This window comes from Hemiscyllium ocellatum, chromosome 8 (genome assembly GCF_020745735.1).
Source record: "Hemiscyllium ocellatum isolate sHemOce1 chromosome 8, sHemOce1.pat.X.cur, whole genome shotgun sequence".
Taxonomy (NCBI): Eukaryota; Metazoa; Chordata; class Chondrichthyes; order Orectolobiformes; family Hemiscylliidae; genus Hemiscyllium; species Hemiscyllium ocellatum.
Genome location: NC_083408.1, coordinates 59,199,670 through 59,216,721, shown reverse-complemented (window position 1 = coordinate 59,216,721; position 17,052 = coordinate 59,199,670). Strand labels below are relative to the sequence as shown.

At 44.7% G+C, this 17,052-nt stretch overlaps 1 protein-coding gene across 9 annotated transcripts in view; it reads right to left on the bottom strand.

Annotated features, from left to right (window-relative positions):
- The window catches only part of ralgapa1 (Ral GTPase activating protein catalytic subunit alpha 1), a 319,967-nt gene that overhangs the window by 168,190 nt on the left and 134,725 nt on the right, over positions 1 to 17,052 (bottom strand). For all 9 annotated transcript variants that reach the window (XM_060829079.1, XM_060829081.1, XM_060829087.1 and 6 more), the window contains exon 23: positions 2,273 to 2,371. In XM_060829079.1, the coding sequence (XP_060685062.1) occupies positions 2,273 to 2,371 (99 nt within the window). The remainder of the gene's footprint in view (positions 1 to 2,272; positions 2,372 to 17,052) is intronic.

Here is a 17,052-nt window from a genome sequence, read left to right as displayed (position 1 = left end):
TTCCTTTTTTCTTCAACAGTTAATAAATGTAAATTAAGTCAAGCCAAATGTAGAAAAAATAAGAATGAACCACATCAAGATGTATGGATGACACAAACGAGAAACCTTGATGCTAATTAAGGACATTAACCTATTTTATTATGCAGCATTAAATATTTAAGCATTCTGTAAAACAGTAAAACAATTCATTCTAAAAATCTGGATCTAAAAAACATTGTGGCATACTACTATACACAAAACAGCCAGATAAGATGCTCAATGGCACTAATAAACTTGGTGCAACAACAAAAGAGAATTATAACGATAGTCGTGTATTAAACAGAAGTAATGTTGAAACATACTTTCCTTGAAAATATGAACCATCCATAGAAACAAACAGAAATATGTCTAAGAATTATGGACTATAATTATATGACCAACAACTAAGTATGAATATAATATATTCTGCAGCTTCAGGTGTAGGCTGCTGTAGGCCAAAGGTGGATGTTCAAGAGATGAGATCTTATATCTGAGGGTTATAGGGTAGAAAACAATTACAGAAATGGGGAGGGCATGGCCATAGTGGAGCCTGAAAACAAGGATAACGACTTAAAATTGATTTCTTGATTCCTTTGGTCGTCAATGAAAGCTAAGATTCTGAGCAAATGGCAATCTGGTTAACTCTGGGGAATTTACTGAACTATAAATTTTGGAACTCAAAACAAGTCAAAAAGAAAATAAACCTAGAACTGGATGGACATTGAAAGAGTTGGCATTCCCCATTACAAAACTTGTGAATCCAGCAGCTACTTTGGCAGTTCCACATGAAGCTGAAAAAAGGAATCTCAGAAATCATGGCAAGGTTTGACCCACAGGTTTGATCAAATGAGGCCTTCGCGTTCAGGAGAGTGACAACGCTTGAAATATGGCTGCATTTGACAGAGTGCAGCATCAAATAATCCTTGTAAAACTGAAATCAACAGAAATCAGGAGAAAATGAGCTGCTGACTGCAGCCATACTTAGCACTTTTGCGGAAGTTTATGGTGCACTATTATTGTTGCTAGACAAACAACCCACAGACCCAGATAATGCCCCGGTTGAGAGAATGAAATATGCCTTTTCTAGCACCTTTAAAGTCTTCAAGTGTTTCCAAAGTAAGTTCTGTTTTGTGGATGCATATATTGACTAGTAGTCATGATTTGGAGATGCCAGTGTTGGACTGGGGTGTACAAAGTTAAAAATCACACAACACCAGGTTATAGTCCAACAGATTTAATTGGAAGCACACCAGCTTTTGGAGTGCTGTTCCTTCATCAGGTGATCACACAATCACCTGATGGAGCGTTGCTCCGAAAGTTAGTGCTTCCAATTAAACCTGTTGGACTATAACCTGGTGTTGTGTGATTTTTAACTATATTGACTAGCTTCAATATAGCAGAGTCAGACTAAAAGACCAATTGCTTAATTTGCTTTTCGTGCTATTGACATAGAAATGAATGATCAAGGCTGCATTCCCTACTTTAGAAAAAATTAAAAATCATATGACACCAGTTTATAGTCCATATTTGGAAGTACAAGCTGCTCCTTCATCAGGTAGCTAGTAGAGTAGGATCATTGTACACAGAATTTACTTTAGAAAACACTTTACAGTCAATTCAACACTTCAAATGGAATTGCTGTTGGAGTGTAGAAAATGCAGTTTATGCTCAACACAGTTGCCAAATAGCAACGCCAGATAGTCTGTTTTAGTGATCTTGATGGAAGCATCAGGAAATCGAGAAAAACTTCACCACTCTTCTTCAAAAAATGCTGCAACTTTTTATTGCCAATTTAAGAGGATACATAGGGGCACTGTTTAAAATTTCACCTGAAAAGCAGCAATACTCACCAGTGCTGCACTGAAGTGTCAAATCTCTGGAGTTAAATTTAACTCATAATTTTCAAAAACAGAGGGAAGAATGCTAACAATTGACTCACAGCCAGAATATTGTAAGGAACTTCCGTATTCCTGCTAGAAAAGTGTCCTTGATGTTCACCTGATGGGGTAGGTGGTTTAATATCTCATTTGGAAGATAACATGATTAGTGGAGTTTTGGTACTTCTGAACACACACACACACACACACACACCTTCTGACTGAAAGATGAGGGTGATTTCACTAAGTTAAGGGCATGAAGTACTGAAAGAACAACCTGAAATTTCTGAATGCTCTGAAGGCTTAGTGTACGAATTGATTGATGGAAATAATAGCAAAAAATAGATCATTCATCTTTGAGAAACAATTTAACTTACCTTAAAAAGCCAAGGAGTTAGAATTCTGAGAGGTGGTATCAAAACTGGAGGTGGTGGGGAGGTGTGATTGTCTACTGTAATTCCAAGATTATCTCTCACCTTTAAAGAAAGGAAATTATCTTTTGACAAAATAATTATAAATGTTTGAACAAGACAATATTTTACTGTGAATATTTCACAAAGCAAGGAATTTCAGATGAATACTTTAGGTGAAAATCATATCTAGTGACTTGCAAACTTTAGAAACCAAAGTAATCAAAGTTTTAAGATAACAGTGTGGCTTGTTAAGAATAATTGGCACAACTTAAACAGTATTAAATTGCTACCTCCAAAGGCAACTTGGAATGCAGGAATCGATAAACAAGGAAAGACTATGATCCACTGAATTCATTATTTACCACCTTGCTAGCCATTGATGCAGTAATGGTGCTTTTAATCAAACAAAACAATCAATCTTGAACAACTCTCCCATAACCGACCCAGAACGAAACAAGGAAACCTCCAGCGATGTGAAGTTATAGAAAACTCAGGATCACGTCACCTGTTCCTCTCACGCATACACTCACCATATCTCATGTCTTAAATTATTCTCATATTCTAAACCAAAATATTATTTTCTCCAAGAAAGATATCGAAGTTGTATTTAAATCCATCATACTGTATGCTTTCTTCACCACTCAAGCCTGCTTTTTCAACACATTCACCATCATTTGGAACAGGCTATACATTTTGTTGTACTATTCTGGAGGAGTTATCATTTTATGTACATACACGCCAATAATCAAAACAATTCTTCTCCATTCAGGTTCTGTTAGAACAACTTAGCTCCATACATTATCATTATCTCAGGCTGGGGCTGCTTTCCCTGGAATGTCGGAGGCTGAGGGGTGACCTTTTAGAGGTTTACAAAATTATGAGGGAAATGGATAGGGTAAATAGACAAAGTCTTATCCCTGGGGTCGGGGAGTCCAGAACTAGACAGGATAGGTTTAGGGTGAGAGGGGAAAGATATAAAAGAGACCTAGGGGGCATCTTTTTCACGCAGAGAGTGATACCTGTATGGAATGAGCTGCCAGAGGATGTGGTGGAGGCTGGTGCAATTGCAACATTTAAGAGGCATTTGGATGGGTATATGAATAGGAAGGGCTTGGAGGGATATGGGCCAGGTGCTGGCAGGTGGGACTAGATTGGGTTGGGATATCTGGTCGACATGGACAGGTTGGACCGAGGGGTCTGTTTCCATGCTGTAAACCTCTATGACTCTATATGGATTGCCTAAATTAAATACAAGTGGAAAAGAGATCAACTGAAATTAATAGGTGTAATGGAGAAAAATCATTACTGTTCACACTTACATCTGGCTCATAGGAAAATCACCTAAGCCTTAGAGTACTGCTGCAAAATGCCCTCAACTCAATCATTTTCAGACCAAGGCTTAGATGGACCGAGTTTTAATCAGTTAGAGAATCAAGGATTATGGAGAAAATGCAGGAAAGTGCAGTTGAGGATTCTCAGATCAGCCAGGGTCTCATTGAATGGCCTACTTCTGCACTTGTGTTTTATGATCTTATGAACTTCATTACTTTCTCTTTGTGGCAGTCATGCATTCACTGACCATGGCACAGTATTACGCTCCATTCAGTCCTCCTCCAATATTGAAGATGCTTACAACACACTACAGGACTGACAATGGGATGACAAGCAGTAGTGACATTTTTGCATTGTTGATGTTGTGCAATGGTCATCTCTGACAAGCAAAACCAAGTCATGTCTCCCTTATCTTCACCTGCACCATTATCATCCAACATCAATACTGGGGTCACCGCTTACAAAGAAAATAGGAGAGGAATAGGCTATTCATTCCATTGAGCCACCTCCACTATGCAATAGGATCGTGACTTAATCTTTCTTAATGACATATTCCAATTCTCTCACCATATCCCTTGACACCTATAGCTAAAAACCTATTTCTTCCTTAACTATATTCAGTGACTTTCGCTCTATAGCCTTCTGTGGTAGAGAGTTCGACACCATATGAGTGAAAAAAAATTCTCCTCGTTTCAGTCCGAAATGGCTTACCTCAATCTGAGACTGCAACTATTTGTTCTGGACACACCAGCCAGGGGAATCATCATTCTTGCAGCCAGTTTGCTCAACCCTGTCAGAAGTTTCCTCTTTCCAATAAGAAATGGTTATATTAATAATTTCTTATCCATGCCTTTTAATTAAGTGACCAAGTCTATGACAGTCAACTCACCTATCAAATATTCATAGCTTCCACAGTGTACATTCAAGCTGTCAGTTTTATATTAGACTACCTGCCATTCTATCCCAGTGTCGTTATGGTCACTTTTTCTTAAAGGACATCTCACCACAAGATTATTATTGAACCTCTTCTCACTGCACGAAAAACAAATCGAAGATGTCCTATCCTTGAGTTGATTCCTGAGTGTACTGGTTTAAAGAAAACCACACTATACATACTCCAGGAATTCATCTGCACAATATTACTACTCAAGTGGTTTGTGCACTTTTTGTATAGATTAAAATCACCCATGATTACTGTCGTACTCTTACAGCTTCCACCTCTAATTTCCTGCTTCATGCCACCCTAAACTCACCATTAGTATTTGATGATGTATGGACAACTCCCATTAATGCTTTCTGCCCCTTGTTTGTGTGCTTGCTCCCCCAGATTGATTCCATATCTGGACTTCTTGTGCTAATATCTTTTCTCACCACTGCACTGACTTCACCTTTCACTCACCATGCTAATTCACCTCATTTTCCATTTCAATATCCTTGGATGTTCAGTTCCCAGTCAGAGAGAAAGCACCAGGCAGGTCATTCAGGAGTCCCCTGAAACTACCTCACTTTCCAATTCTGAAACTGCTGGTGGAGCTGGTTTCTCAGGGAATGCAATAAGAATCAAATCTGTGGCACCAAGAGCAGCTCAGTTGTACAGGAAAGGAGAAAAGATAATTAGAAGAGCAATTGTGGTCATATTCTATTATAAGAGGAACAGATAGACATTTCTGCACCCACAGACGAGATACCAGAGTGGTGTGTTGCCTCACTTGTACCAGGGTCAACGTTGTCACAGAATGGCTGCAGAGTGTTCTGAAGGTGAGAGAGAGCACCTGGAGGTTGTATACCATATCAGTATCATGACAGAAATAAGAAGAGGTATAAAGTCCTGCAAGCACACTAGAGGAAGTTAGGAAATAATTTAAAAAGAAAGCCTGAAAGTAGTAATCTTTGAATTATCTCCAATGTCACATATGAATGAGATCAGGAATAGGTGAATAAACCAAATGGCTGGAGGAATGGGGTTGGGGATATTTGAGGCATTAGAATATATTCTGAGGAAGAAGTGGGACCTATCCAAACAACCCAGCAGGACTAGTGTTAATATCTTCAGAGTAGTACTGGCCATTATTGTGAGTGTGAGTAGTCTAATCACCTACACCATTTCTGCCTATGCACTCTTTAACTTTAGCATAACCACCCCACTGTACATACTATCCACAAAGATCTCAGCCTTGCAGAGGCTCCATGGTGACTCCAGTTGCTGCTACAGACCTGAAACATGGATTTTCAGTAGCTGGGCTGGAGACATCACCTGCATACTTGATGACCTTGGACACTGGAGTTAACCCTGATTTCTCACATTGCACAAAAGGAGCATTCACTGGGTTGTGTTACCTTGCAAACATAATTTTCTCCAGGACAATGAGAGATGGGACTTAAATTCTGGCTTCGCCAGCGATGCCCACATCTTGTGAACTAAAAAAAAATTGATCATGGATTACCACAAACAAGGTTATCTTGAAAGGCAATCCATGAGCTTGAACCATTTGGAAAGATTGCAGATTACAGGGAGGTAGTATCACCTCTGGTGCAAGAAAGAGGCAGATGAGTTATAGACAGGGGATGGAAAGGGAACAGGCAGGCAATGCAGAGAACCTCTACGGCCTTTCCCCTTAATAACAACTATAAAGTTTTGGATACTGTTGGGGGTGTGTGTGGTGTGTGTGTGTGCGCGTGTGTCGTGCGTGTGTGTGTCGTGTGTCGTGCGTGTGTGTGTCGTGTGTCGTGTGTGCGTGTGCGTCGTGCGTGCGTGTGTTGTGTGTCATGTCGTGTCGTGCATGTGTGGCGTGTTGTGCGTGTGGCGTGTCGTGTTGTCTCGTGCATGTCGTGTCGTGCCATGTGTGTGTCGTGCGTGTGTGTTGTGTCGTCTCGTGCATGTGTGTCGTGTGTCTTGTGTCGGTGTGTGTGTCTTGTATCGTGCCCGTGTCGTGTCTGTGTGTGGATGCTGTGTGCGTCGTGTCTGTCGTGTGCGTGTGCGCGGCATGCGTCGTGTCGAGTCCTGTGTGTGTGTGTCATGTCGTGCACCTGCGTCTCATGCACATGCGTGTGTGTCGTGTCTGCGTGTGCCGTGTGCGCCATGCATGACATGCACACGCACGACACACATATATCGTGCATGTGTGTCCTTTGTTGTGTGTGTGGTGTGTGGGTGTTGTGCGTGTGGGCGTCGTGCATGTGGGTGCATCGTGTGCGCGCGTCGTGTGTGTGCTGTGTGCGTGTGCCGTGTGCGTGACGTGTCATGTGCGCGCTTGTGTGTATCGTGTGCGTGCGACGGGTGTGTCGTCGTGTGTGTGGTGTCGTGTGTGTGTGTGTGTGTCGTGTGCGTGTGCCGTGCCATGTGTCGTCGTGTTGTGCCGTGTGTGTGTCATGTGTGCGTGTGTGGTGTCGTGTGTGTGGTGTCGTGCGTGTGGTGTCGTGTGCGTGCGTGTGGTATGTGTGTGCGACGTGTCATGTGACGTGTCGTGTGCGTGCATATGGTATGTGTGTGCATGTTGTGTGTGTGACGTGTCGTGTGCGCGCGTGTCGTGCCTGCGTGCGTCGTGCGTGCGTGTGTCGTGCGTGTGTGTGCACGCACGTACACAGGTCTCTGGCACAAAGTCTGTCCCAGGTGCTCAGAAGGGAAGGGGGCAATGAGCAGACCATTAGTCATTGGGGACTCCATAGTTAGGGGAACAGATAGGAGGGTCTATGGGAATGAGGGAGACTCATGGTTGGTGTGTTGCCTCCCAGGTGCCAAGGTTCATGATGTCTTGGATCATGTTTTGGGATCACTGAGGGGCAGCAGCCCCGAGTCGTGGTCCACAGAGGTACTAACAACATTGGTAGACAAAGGGATAGGGAGTTAAGGCAGAAATTCAGGGAGCTAGGGTGGAAGGTTAGAGCTAGAACAAACAGAGTTGTTATCTCTGGTTTGTTGCCCATGCCACATGCGAGTGAGGTGAGGAATACGGGGAAAGAAAGGAGTTGAATACGTGGCTATAGGGGTGGTGCAGGAGGGTGGGTTTCGGAAACCTGGATAATTGCGGCTCATTCTGGGATAGGTGGGACTTCAACAAACAGGATGGCCTACACCTGAACCAGAGGGGTATCAATATCCTGGACGGAAATTTACTAACGTTCTTTGGGAGGGTTCAAACTAATTCAGCAATAGGTTGGGAACCTAAATTGTAGTTCCAGTGTCCAGGGGGTTGAACGTAGTGAGGTCAGAAATGAGGTTCCAAGGTTGCACGAGTTCACCGGCAAGCAGGAAGGTGGTTTGAACTGCCTACTTCAAGGCCAGGAGCTTCCCGAATAAAGTGGGTGAAATTGCAGCATGGGTGGTTACCTGGGACTTCGATGTTGTGGCCATTTCGGAGACATGGATAGAGCAGGGATGGGAATGGTTGCTGCGGGTTCTGGAATTTAGGTGTTTCAGTTATATCAGAGACAATGATAAAAGAGGGGGAGGTGTGTCATTGTTGGTCAAGGACAGCATTACGGTGGCAAAAAGGACATTTGAAGACTCATCTACTGAGTAAGTACAGGCTGAGATTAGAAACAGGCAAGGGGAGATCACCCTGTTGGGAGGTTTCTATCGGCCTCCAAATTGTTCCAGACATGTAGAGGAAAGGATAGCAAAGATAATTCTGGATAGGAGCGAGAGTAACATGGTAGTTGTTATGAGGGACTTTAAATTTCCAAACATTGACTGGAAATACCACAGGAGAAAGTGAGGACTGCAGATGCTGGAGACCAGAATTGAAAAATGTGGTGCTGGAAAAACATAGCAGGCCAGGCAGCATCCGAGGGGCAGGAGAATCGACGTTTCGGGCATAAGCCCTTCTTCAGGAATGGGAAATACCATAGTTCGAGTACTTTAGATGGGTCAGTTTTTGTCCAACCTGTGCAGGTGGTTTCCTGACACAATATGTAGACAAGCCAACAAAGGATGAGGCACCATTGGATTTGGAGCTGGGTAATGAACCTGGCCAGATGTTAGATTTGGAGGTAAGTAAGCACTTTGGCGATAGTGACCACAATTTGTTTATGTTTACTTTAGCGATGGAAAGAGCTGAAAATGTGTTGCTAGAAAAGCGCAGCAGGTCAGGCACCATCCAAAGAGCAGGAGAATTGACGTTTCGGGCATGAGCCCTTCTTCAGGAATGAGGAAAGTGTGTCCAGCAGGTTAAGATAAAAGGTAGGGAGGAGGGACTTGGGGGAGGGGCGATGGAGATGTGATAGGTGGAAGGAGGTCAAGGTGAGGATGATAGGCTGGAGTGGGGGTGGGGGCGGAGAGGTCAGAAGAAGATTGCAGGTTAGGAAGGCGGTGCTGAGTTCGAGGAATTTGACTGAGACAAGGTGGGGGGAGGGGGAATGAAACTGGAGAAATCTAGGTTCATCCCTTATGGTTGGAGGGTTCCTAGGCGGAAGATGAGGAGCTCTTCCTCCAGCCGTCATGTTGCTATGGTCTGGCGATGGAGGAGTCCAAGGACCTGCATGTCCTTGGCGGAATGGGAGGGGGAGTTGAAGTGTTGAGCCACGGGGTGGTTGGGTTGGTTGGTCTGGGTGTCCCAGAGGTGTTCCCTGAAACGTTCGGCAAGTAGGCGGCCTGTCTCCCCAATGTAGAGGAGGCCACATCGGGTGCAGCGGATGCAGTAAATGATGTGTATGGAGGTGCAGGTGAATTTGTGGCGGATATGGAAGGATCCCTTGGGGCCTTGGAGGGAAGTAAGGGGGGAGGTGTGGGCGCAAGTTTTGCATTTCTTGCGGTTGCAGGGGAAGGTGCCGGGAGTGGAGGTTGGCTTGGTGGGGGGTGTGGACCTGACGAGGGAGTCACGGAGGGAGTGGTCTTTTCGGAACGCTGATAGGGGAGGAGAGGGAAATATATCTCTGGTGGTGGGGTCAGTTTGGAGGTGACGGAAATGACGACGGATGGTACGATGTATGTGGAGGTTGGTGGGGTGGTAGGCGAGGACCAGTGGGGTTCTGTCCTGGTGGCAATTGGAGGGGCGGGGGTCATGGGCGGAGGAGCAGAAAGTGGAGGAGCGGGAAGTGGAGGAGATGCGGTGGAGGGCATTGTCGATCACGTCTGGGGGGAAATTGCGGTCTTTGAAGAAGGAGGCCATTTGGGTTGTACGGTATTGGAACTGGTCCTCCTGGGAGCAGATGCGGTGGAGATGAAGGAATTGGGAGTACGGGATTGCGTTTTTACAGGGGGCAGGGTGGGAGGAGGTGTAGTGTAGGTAGCTGTGGGAGTCAGTTGGTTTGTAGTAAATGTCCGTGTTGAGTCGGTCGCCCGAGATAGAAAAGGAAAGGTCTAGGAAGGGGAGGGAGGAGTCTGAGATGGTCCAGGTAAACTTGAGGTCAGGGTGGAAGGTGTTGGTAAAGTGGATGAACTGTTCAACCTCCTCGTGGAAGCACGAGGCAGCGCCGATACAGTCACCGATGCAGCAGAGGAAAAGGTGGGGGGTGATGCCAGTGTAGCTGCGGAAGATGGACTGTTCCATATATCCTATGAAGAGGCAGGCATAGCTGGGGCCCATGGCTCCTCCTTTGGTTTGGAGAAAGTGGGAGGATTGGAAAGAGAAGTTATTCAGGGTGAGGACCAGTTCAGTCAGGTCTCAGTGGAAGGGTACTGGTTGGTACGGCAGGAAAGGAAGAAGTGGAGGGCTTTGAGTCCTTCGTGATGGGGGATGGAGGTGTACATGGACTGGATGTCCATGGTGAAGATAAGGCGTTGGGGACGAGGGAAGCGAAAATCATGGAGGAGGTGGAGGGCGTGGGTGGTGTCCTGAACGTAGTTGGGGAGTTCTTGGACTAAGGGGGACAGGACCGTGTCGAGGTACGCAGAGATGAGTTCTGTGTGGCAGGAGCAGGCTGAGACAATGGGTCATCTGGGGCAGTCAGGTTTGTGGATTTTGGGCAGGAGGTAGAAACGGGCGGTGCGGGGTTGTGGGACTATGAGGTTGGAGGCGGTGGATGGGGGATCCTCTGAGTTGCTGAGGTTATGGATGGTCTGGGAGATGATGGTTTGGTGGTGGGAGGTGGGGTCATGGTCAAGGGGGCAGTAGGAGGAGGTGTCCGTGAGCTGGCATTTAGCCTCAGCGGTGTAAAGGTCGGTGCGCCAAACTACTATTGTGCCTCCCTTGTCTGCCGGTTTGATAGTGAGGTTGGTGTTGGAACAGAGGGAGTGGAGGGCTGCACATTCCGAGGATGGGAGGTTGGAGTGGGTGAGAGGGGTGGACAGGTTGAGGCGGTTAATGTCGCGGCAGCAGTTGGCTATGAAGAGATCAAGGGCGGGTAAGAGGCCAGCATGGGGTGTCCAGGTGTGTTGGAGGCGGGAGAAGGGGTCGTCAGAGGGTGGGCGAGAATCCTAGTTGAAGAAGTAGGCGCGGAGACCGCAGTTTCCCCCCAGACGTGATCGACAATGCCTCCACTGCATCTCTTCCACTTCCCGCTCCTCCGCCTTGAGCCCCGCCCCTCCAATCTCCACCAGGTCAGAACTCTACTGGTCCTCACCTACCACCCCACCAACCTCCACATACATCGTATCATCTGTCGTCATTTCCGCCACCTTCACGGACCCCACCACCAGAGATACATTTCCCTCCCCTCCCCTATCAGCGTTCCGAAAAGATCACTCCCTCCGTGACTCCCTCGTCAGGTCCACACCCCTCACCAATCCAACCTCCAATCCCGGCACCTTCCCCTGCAACCGCAAGAAATGCAAAATTTGCGCCCACACCTCCTCCCTTACTTCCCTCCAAGGCCCTAAGGGATCCTTCCACATCCGCCACAAATTCACCTGCACCTCCATACACATCATTTACTGCATCCGCTGCACCTGATGTGGCCTCCTCTATATTGGGGAGATAGGCCGCCTACTTGCCGAACGTTTCAGGGAACACCTCTGGGACACTCGTACCAACCAACCCAACCACCCCCTGGCTCAACACTTTAACTCCCCCTCCCATTCCGCCAAGGACATGCAGGTCCTTGGACTCCTCCATCGCTAGACCATAGCAACACAACGGCTGGAGGAAAAGCGCCTCATCTTCCGCCTAGGATCCCTCCAACCACAAGGGATGAACCTAGATTTCTCCAGTTTCCTCATTTCCCCTCCCCCCAACCTTGTCTCAGTCAAACCTCTCGAACTCAGCACCACCTTCCTAACCTGCAATCTTTTTCCTGATCTCTCCGCCCCCACCCCCACTCTAGCCTATCATCCTCACCTTGACCTCCTTCCACCTATTGCATTTCCAACGCCCCTCCCCCAAGTCCCTCCTCCCTACCTTTTATCTTAACCTGCTGGACACACTTTCCTCATTCCTGAAGAAGGGCTCATGCCCGAAACGTCGATTCTCCTGCTCTTTGGATGGTGCTTGACCTGCTGCGCTTTTCCAGAAACACATTTTCAGCTCTGATCTCCAGCATCTGCAGTCCTCACTATCTCCTTTAGCGATGAAAAGGCAAGGTCATATAACACAAGGCAAGAGTTATAGTTGGGAGAAAGGCAATTATGATGCAGAAGATGGGGAAGGAAACTGCAGGGGATGGGCACAATTGAAATGTGGAGCTTATTCAAGGAACAGCTACTGCATGTCCTTGATAAATATGTACCTGTCAGGAAGGGAGGAAGTGGTCAAGTGAGGGAACCGTGGTTTACTAAAGAAGTTGAAACTCTTGTTAAGAGGAAGCAGGCGGCTTATGTTAGGATGAGAAATGAAGGCTCAGTTAGGGCGCTTGAGAGTTAAACGTTAGCCAGGAAAGACCGAAAGAGAGCATGAAGAAGAGCCAGGAGGAGTCATGAGAAGTCATTGGCAGATAGGATCAATGAAAAGCTTTCTAATAGGTATATCAGGAATAAATTAATGATGAGAGAAAGATTAGGCCAATCAAGGATAGTAACTGGAAGTTGTGCATGGAATCAGAGGAGTTAGGGGAAGTGCTAAATGAATGTTTTTTGTCTCTTTCCAATGTGAATACTAACAATGTTGTCGAAGAGAATACTGAGATACTGACTAGTTGGGATTGAGGTTCACAAGGAAGAGGTGTTAGCAATTCTGGAAGGTGTGAAAATAGTTAAGTCCCCTGGGCTGGATGGGATTTATCATCGGATTTTCTGTGAAACAAGAGAGGAGGTGCCGAGCCTTTGGCTTTGATCTTTATGTCGTCCTTGTCTACAGGAACAGTGCCAGAAGACTGGAGGTTAGCAAATGTTGTCCCCTTGTTCAAGAAGGTGGGGTAGAGATAACCCTGATAATTATAGACCAGTGAGCCTATCTTTGGTAGTGGGCAAAGTGTTGGAAAAGTTTATAAGGGATAGGATTTATAATTATCTGGAAAGGAATAATTTGATTAGGGACAGTCAACACGGATTGGTGAAAGGTAGGTCGTGCCTCACAAAGCTTATCGAGTTCTTTGAGAAAGTGACCAAACAGGTGGAGGAGGATAAAGCGGTTGTTGCATATGGATTTTGATAAGGTTCCCCACAGTAGGCTATTGCACAAAATACGGACGCATGGGATTGAGGGTGATATCACGGATTGGATCAGAAATTGGCTAGCTGAAAAGAAGACCGAGGGTGGTGGTTGATGGGAAGTATTCATCCTGGAGTTCAATTACTGTTGGTGGACTGCAAGGATCTGTTTTGAGGCCATTGCTGTTTGTGATTTTTATAAACGACCCAGACGAGTGCATATAAGGATGGGTTAGTAAATTTGCGGATGACACTAAGGTCAAAGGAGTTGTGGACTGTACTGAAGGATGTCACAGGTTATAGAGGGACATAGATAAGCTGCAGAGCTGGGCTGAGAGATAACAAATGGAGTTTAACGTGGAAAAGTGTGAGGTGATTCAATTTGGAAGGAGCAACTGGAATGCAGAGTACTGGGCTAATGGTAAGATTCTTGGTAGTGTAGCTGAGCAAAGAGATCTCGATGCCCATGTACATAGATCCCTGAAGGTTGCCCACATAGATCAGGTTGTTAAGGCGGCATACAGTGTGTTAGCTTTTATTGGTAGAAGGATTGATTTTCGGAGCCACAAAGTTATGCTGCAGCTCTACAAAACTCTGGTGCGGCCACACTTCGAGTATTGCATACAGTTCTGGTCACCAGTTAATAGGAAGGATGTGGAAGCTTTGGAAAAGCTTCAGATGAGATTTACTGACATGTTGCTTGGTATGGAGGGAAGGTTCTACGAGGAAAGGCTGAGGGATATGTTTTCGTTAGAGAAGAAAGTTGAGAGGTGACTTAATTGAGACATATAAGATAAGCAGAGGGTTAGATAGGGTGGACAGTGACAGCCTTTTTTCTTGGATGGTGATGGCTAGCATGAGAGGACATAGCTTTAAATAGAGGGGTGATAGATATAGGACAGATGTCAGAGGTAGTTTCTTTACCCTGAGATTAGTAGGGGCATGGAACGTACTGCCTGCAACAGCAGTAGACTTGCCAAATTTAAGGTCATTTAAATGGTTATTGGATAAACATATAGATGAAAATGGAATAATGTAGGCTATATAGGCTACAGATTGGTTGCACAGGTCGGTGCAACATCGAGGGTTGAAGGATCTGTACTGCACTGTAATGTCCTAGAACCTACAGAAGAGTTTCAAAACATCGGTCCGAGATATTCCAATGATATTGGCAAACAGAAAAGTACACATATTCAGCCTCTAATCTTTTTGTAATTCATTCATGGGAGATGGTATTGATGTCTGAGCCAGCATTTATTGCCCATCCTTAATTGCCCGAGAAGGTGGTGGTGATCCACCTTCTTGAACTGCTGCAGTTCAATTACATAATCAAATATGTGCACTACCTGCTGAATAATTTACGTCTGAAAACACAGTTGACTTCATATCCAACACAGCATCATTGGCAGTTACAAAATAACATCACTTCATCTCCACAATCCATGATTCCATGATCCTGGCAATACGAGCATTTAAAGCACAAATACATTTTATTACATTCTAAGACAATAGAGAACCTGTAACAGGTGTTATGTTGGATAGCGATGTCAAACAGTTGCAGCTCCCTGTCTGTTTGCTCCACTTATTAGTTATCTATGCTTTAAGGTTAACCTAAACTGGTTTTGACTCTGGAGATAGTATGAAATAAAGATACCAGAAACTGAGGTGAAAACAAAATACTAGTGAAATACAGGATCAGGCAGAGAATGATTTCAAGTGGATTTTGATCTTTTGGGATTCTCAGGCATCTGGTCACACAGGGGGTTACTGAACGAATAATTCAGATGGCTGAATTCATGAGCTGACAACCGGGGTTCAAACTCCATCATGGCTGTTGGAAAATCTACATTCAATTAATTGAACAAACCTAGAAGGAAAAAGCCCCGTCTTCAATGGTGACCATGAAACAAAAACAAATTGTTTTCTAAAATTCACTAGTATCTACCAGGAAAGAACATCTTCCATTCTTACCCAGTCTGATTTATGCAGCTCCATACTCAGCAAACTGGCTGACTCTTAGCTACTCTGCCAAGCTGCTTTGAGAAACTGCACTGAAACCAGAAAAACAAATCTGCATAAACTCTGTGGCAGGAACAACAAAAATACTCCCATCCCTGTCAGCCTCACAAAGACTGCTTTCACTATCATCTGCCAAATTTGGGAGAGCTGTTCCATAGATTAATAATGTAATAGGCTAACATAGACACACTCATGGAATCATACCTTACAGTTAATTCCCCAGGGTCCTATATCAACATTAATACAATCATAAAATCTTGCAGATTCTGAAAATCTGCAATAAATGTAAAAATATTGAAAGTACTCAGCAGGTCAGGCAACATTTCTGGAGAGGGGAAAACATGTTTCAGATAGATGATGATCTTGCAGCATTTCAGGTCATCTATCTCAAAGCCGAATTAATTTTCTCTCTATATACATGCTACCTGATCATGCTCATCATGAAAAGTTGTGGATAATTTCACAGTTAATAGGAGCAGATAGCTTTAGAAACGTCCCCATGCTCAACTGACAGCAAGACTAGTATATAAGTACAGAAGACATGGCATTTGAAACTATCTTCAGCCAGAATTATTAAATGGATGTCTCCTCAAGGACATCCCCAGCATCACAGATGCCCGAGTCTTGCCAAGTCAATTAGTTTTATTTGTTTCTTGATTTCATGGAAAAGGAATTAGATAAAGTGAAGCTTATGGACTCTGACAACACTGTGGCTGCAGTAGTAATGACATGTTCAGAGCTAGCCATGATATTAGCCAAGCTCTTTGAGTACAGCGACAATATAGAACAATGTGGAAAATTGTTGAGCATCTCTAGCCCACTAAATGCAGAACAGATCCAAATAATCCAAGTAATCACAACCCAACAGTCTATTCTCAATCATCAACAATATGACGGAACGTTCACAATGTTAAGCATTACTTACTCACTAAGTGTCAATTCAATAATGTTTAATTCAGGTTTCAACAGGAGTACCTGAATTCAGACCATATTAATGTTTTGGCCCAAACATGGATGAATACACTGAGAGCAACAGCCCCTGACATCAATGAAACATATGACTGTGAGAGACATCTAAAAGTACAAGTAAAATTTCAGTCCATGGGATTGTAGCGGCAGTGATACGTAGCACAAAGCAAGATGTTTGTTATTTTAGAGGCCAACCGCTTCAGTCCCATGGATGTAGCAGCTAGGAGTTTGTCAGCATAGTGTGCTAGGCCCAATCATTTTCAGCTGTCTCATCAATGACCGTTCCTTCATCACCAGGTCAAAAACAGAGAAACTTAACGTTTAGGTGTGTTCAGAACCTTTGCCACTTCTCAGATAATGCAGTCTATGTCTGTGTGCACAATATTTATGGCTTGAACTGATAAGTAGCAAGATTTTTTCTGCCACACAAATGCTAGGCAATGAACATCTTCAACAAGGTATCATCGTTGTATGACATTCAATGGCATTTACATTGCTGAATTCTCCATTAAAATCCTGGGGTCATCTGAGCCCTGAATATACTGTTACTAAAAGAGCATGTAAAAGGCTGGGTATTTTATTGTGAGCTCCTGACTCTCCAAAGCCTTTCCAATTTCTATAAAGGAACAAGTCAGGAATATGATGAAAATACTCTCCACTTTCCTGGATGAGCACAATTTGAACATTGCTCAAAGGGCTAAAACTTGACATCACGTAGGGAAAAGTAGCCTACTTGACTGCACCACATTCACCATTTTAAATATTCTATCCTCCCATCATAAGTGCAACTTGACCAAAATGTGCACTACCTAAAGAATGGACTGCAACAACTGGTTAAAGCTTTATTAATACGTATGCCTCTATGCTCATGAGCATCATCACCCACAGCCAAAAGGGCAGCAAAACCACGGGAGACCCTGAAACAGAAAAATATTGCTGTTCTTTCATTGCCAATGAATCAAAA